Source organism: Olea europaea, chromosome 11, assembly GCF_002742605.1.
Source record: "Olea europaea var. sylvestris chromosome 11, O_europaea_v1, whole genome shotgun sequence".
Classification (NCBI taxonomy): Eukaryota; Viridiplantae; Streptophyta; class Magnoliopsida; order Lamiales; family Oleaceae; genus Olea; species Olea europaea.
The window spans coordinates 34,753,826-34,755,249 of record NC_036247.1 but is presented as its reverse complement, the minus strand read 5'-3'; the positions used below and the strand labels follow the sequence as shown (position 1 = coordinate 34,755,249).

Genomic DNA, 1,424 nt, shown 5'->3' with positions numbered 1-1,424 from the left:
ATTCCTGGAATTTAATTTGAAATTTAATTTGAAATGTATATCTATCATCATGCTTGATATTTTTCCATCATCAAGTATTGGTTTTTTCTAAACCAGGGGGGAAACAATGGCTGGCCACTATGATACTTCCAAAAAAGAATCTAGCAATGGAAAGTGCTGACCGTCTGAGTAGGTTGCCAGAAGAAATTCAAAGGCACATTCTCACTTTTCTTCCTACTATTGATGCTACACGAACTTATATTTTGTCTAGAACCTGGAGACAACATTTTATTCCCTTCAAAAACTTTGTTTTGACTACAATCATTTTCCGGAAATGGAGAGGAAGAGGGATGATTTCATGAATTTCATCAATCAAGTACTTGCTCATCATGATGAGTCAGATATTCATGTGTTCGAATTCTGCCTTTCCACTTCAAATCACTATAATTTTCAGATCAAGAATGACTGGATTGTGTTTGCTGTTCGGCACAATGTTAAGAAGCTTGTCCTCTATGGAAGCATTGATGAAGTCCAAAACCTTCCAGATTGTTTATTTGCTTGCAAGTCCCTTGTCAAACTGGAATTGGCATTAGTAGATGATGTTCTCGTGTGGCCTAGAAAGTTTGAACTTCCCAACCTCCGAAAACTAAGCCTCAAGTTTTTGGTACTGTCTGAGCTGGGCTTAAGACAAGATCTTTACCCGAGTTTGCCGGCACTAGAAAAGCTGTCAATTTTCTTTTGCAATATTGATAGTTTTAAAGTTCTTTGTGTTTCTGCCGCCAGATTAAAAACTTTTATCATGTGTAGCTGTCCAGGGATGGATGGATGCTCCATCAGCATTCAAGCTCCAAATCTCATGCAGTTTATAGATACGGGTGGCGTTAGAAGATGTTATGATTTCGACATACCTCCACATAGTTGAAAATTTCTTGCTAATGCTGAAGTTCACTGTGTAATGAAAATCAGAAGCATTGATGAATTTAGTCGATGTGTGATCAAAATGACCAGGGAGCTTTTTAAGGCTACTCGTGTAGAATTCAACCATCATCTTATTCAGGTAAATGTGTGCCTGTCTATAATTAAACTCATAGTTCAGAGTGTCATTCGCAATTATGTTTCTCGATTGGCTTCAGGCTCTTTCCATGGCTTGTGATCTGCGAAGACGCTTTTCTTCTAATGTATTTTATAATACGAAGTCCTTGACAATTAATTTGTGGCCAAAAAAGTACGGCATTGAGACAGCAATGGTTGTCGCTGTTGGGAATCTACTTATACACGCACAACGAAAAATTAAAATTATTTCGATTCCCACCGAGGATCCCTTTGTGTTTAGATAGAAATCGTGATAAAGACTGTACCTTTGAAGAATTCTGCAAATTTTTTGCTTTTCTCTTCGTTCCAGCAATCTTGATTCACCATCCACAACTATCTAATTGTCCAGCCTC

At 37.7% G+C, this 1,424-nt stretch overlaps 1 protein-coding gene across 1 annotated transcript; it reads left to right on the top strand.

The window, feature by feature from the left end:
* The first annotated feature begins 313 nt into the window (after positions 1 to 313).
* LOC111404784 (F-box/FBD/LRR-repeat protein At5g56420-like) lies at positions 314 to 901 on the top strand. Its single transcript, XM_023033542.1, has one exon. It carries the CDS (start codon positions 314 to 316, stop codon positions 899 to 901), a length of 588 nt encoding a protein of 195 aa, XP_022889310.1.
* The last annotated feature ends 523 nt before the right edge of the window (positions 902 to 1,424 follow it).

Bases quoted from the DNA above. Each gene is read 5' to 3' on its own strand.
- LOC111404784 (XM_023033542.1), top strand. From the start codon at position 314: ATGGAGAGGAAGAGGGATGATTTCATGAATTTCATCAATCAAGTACTT.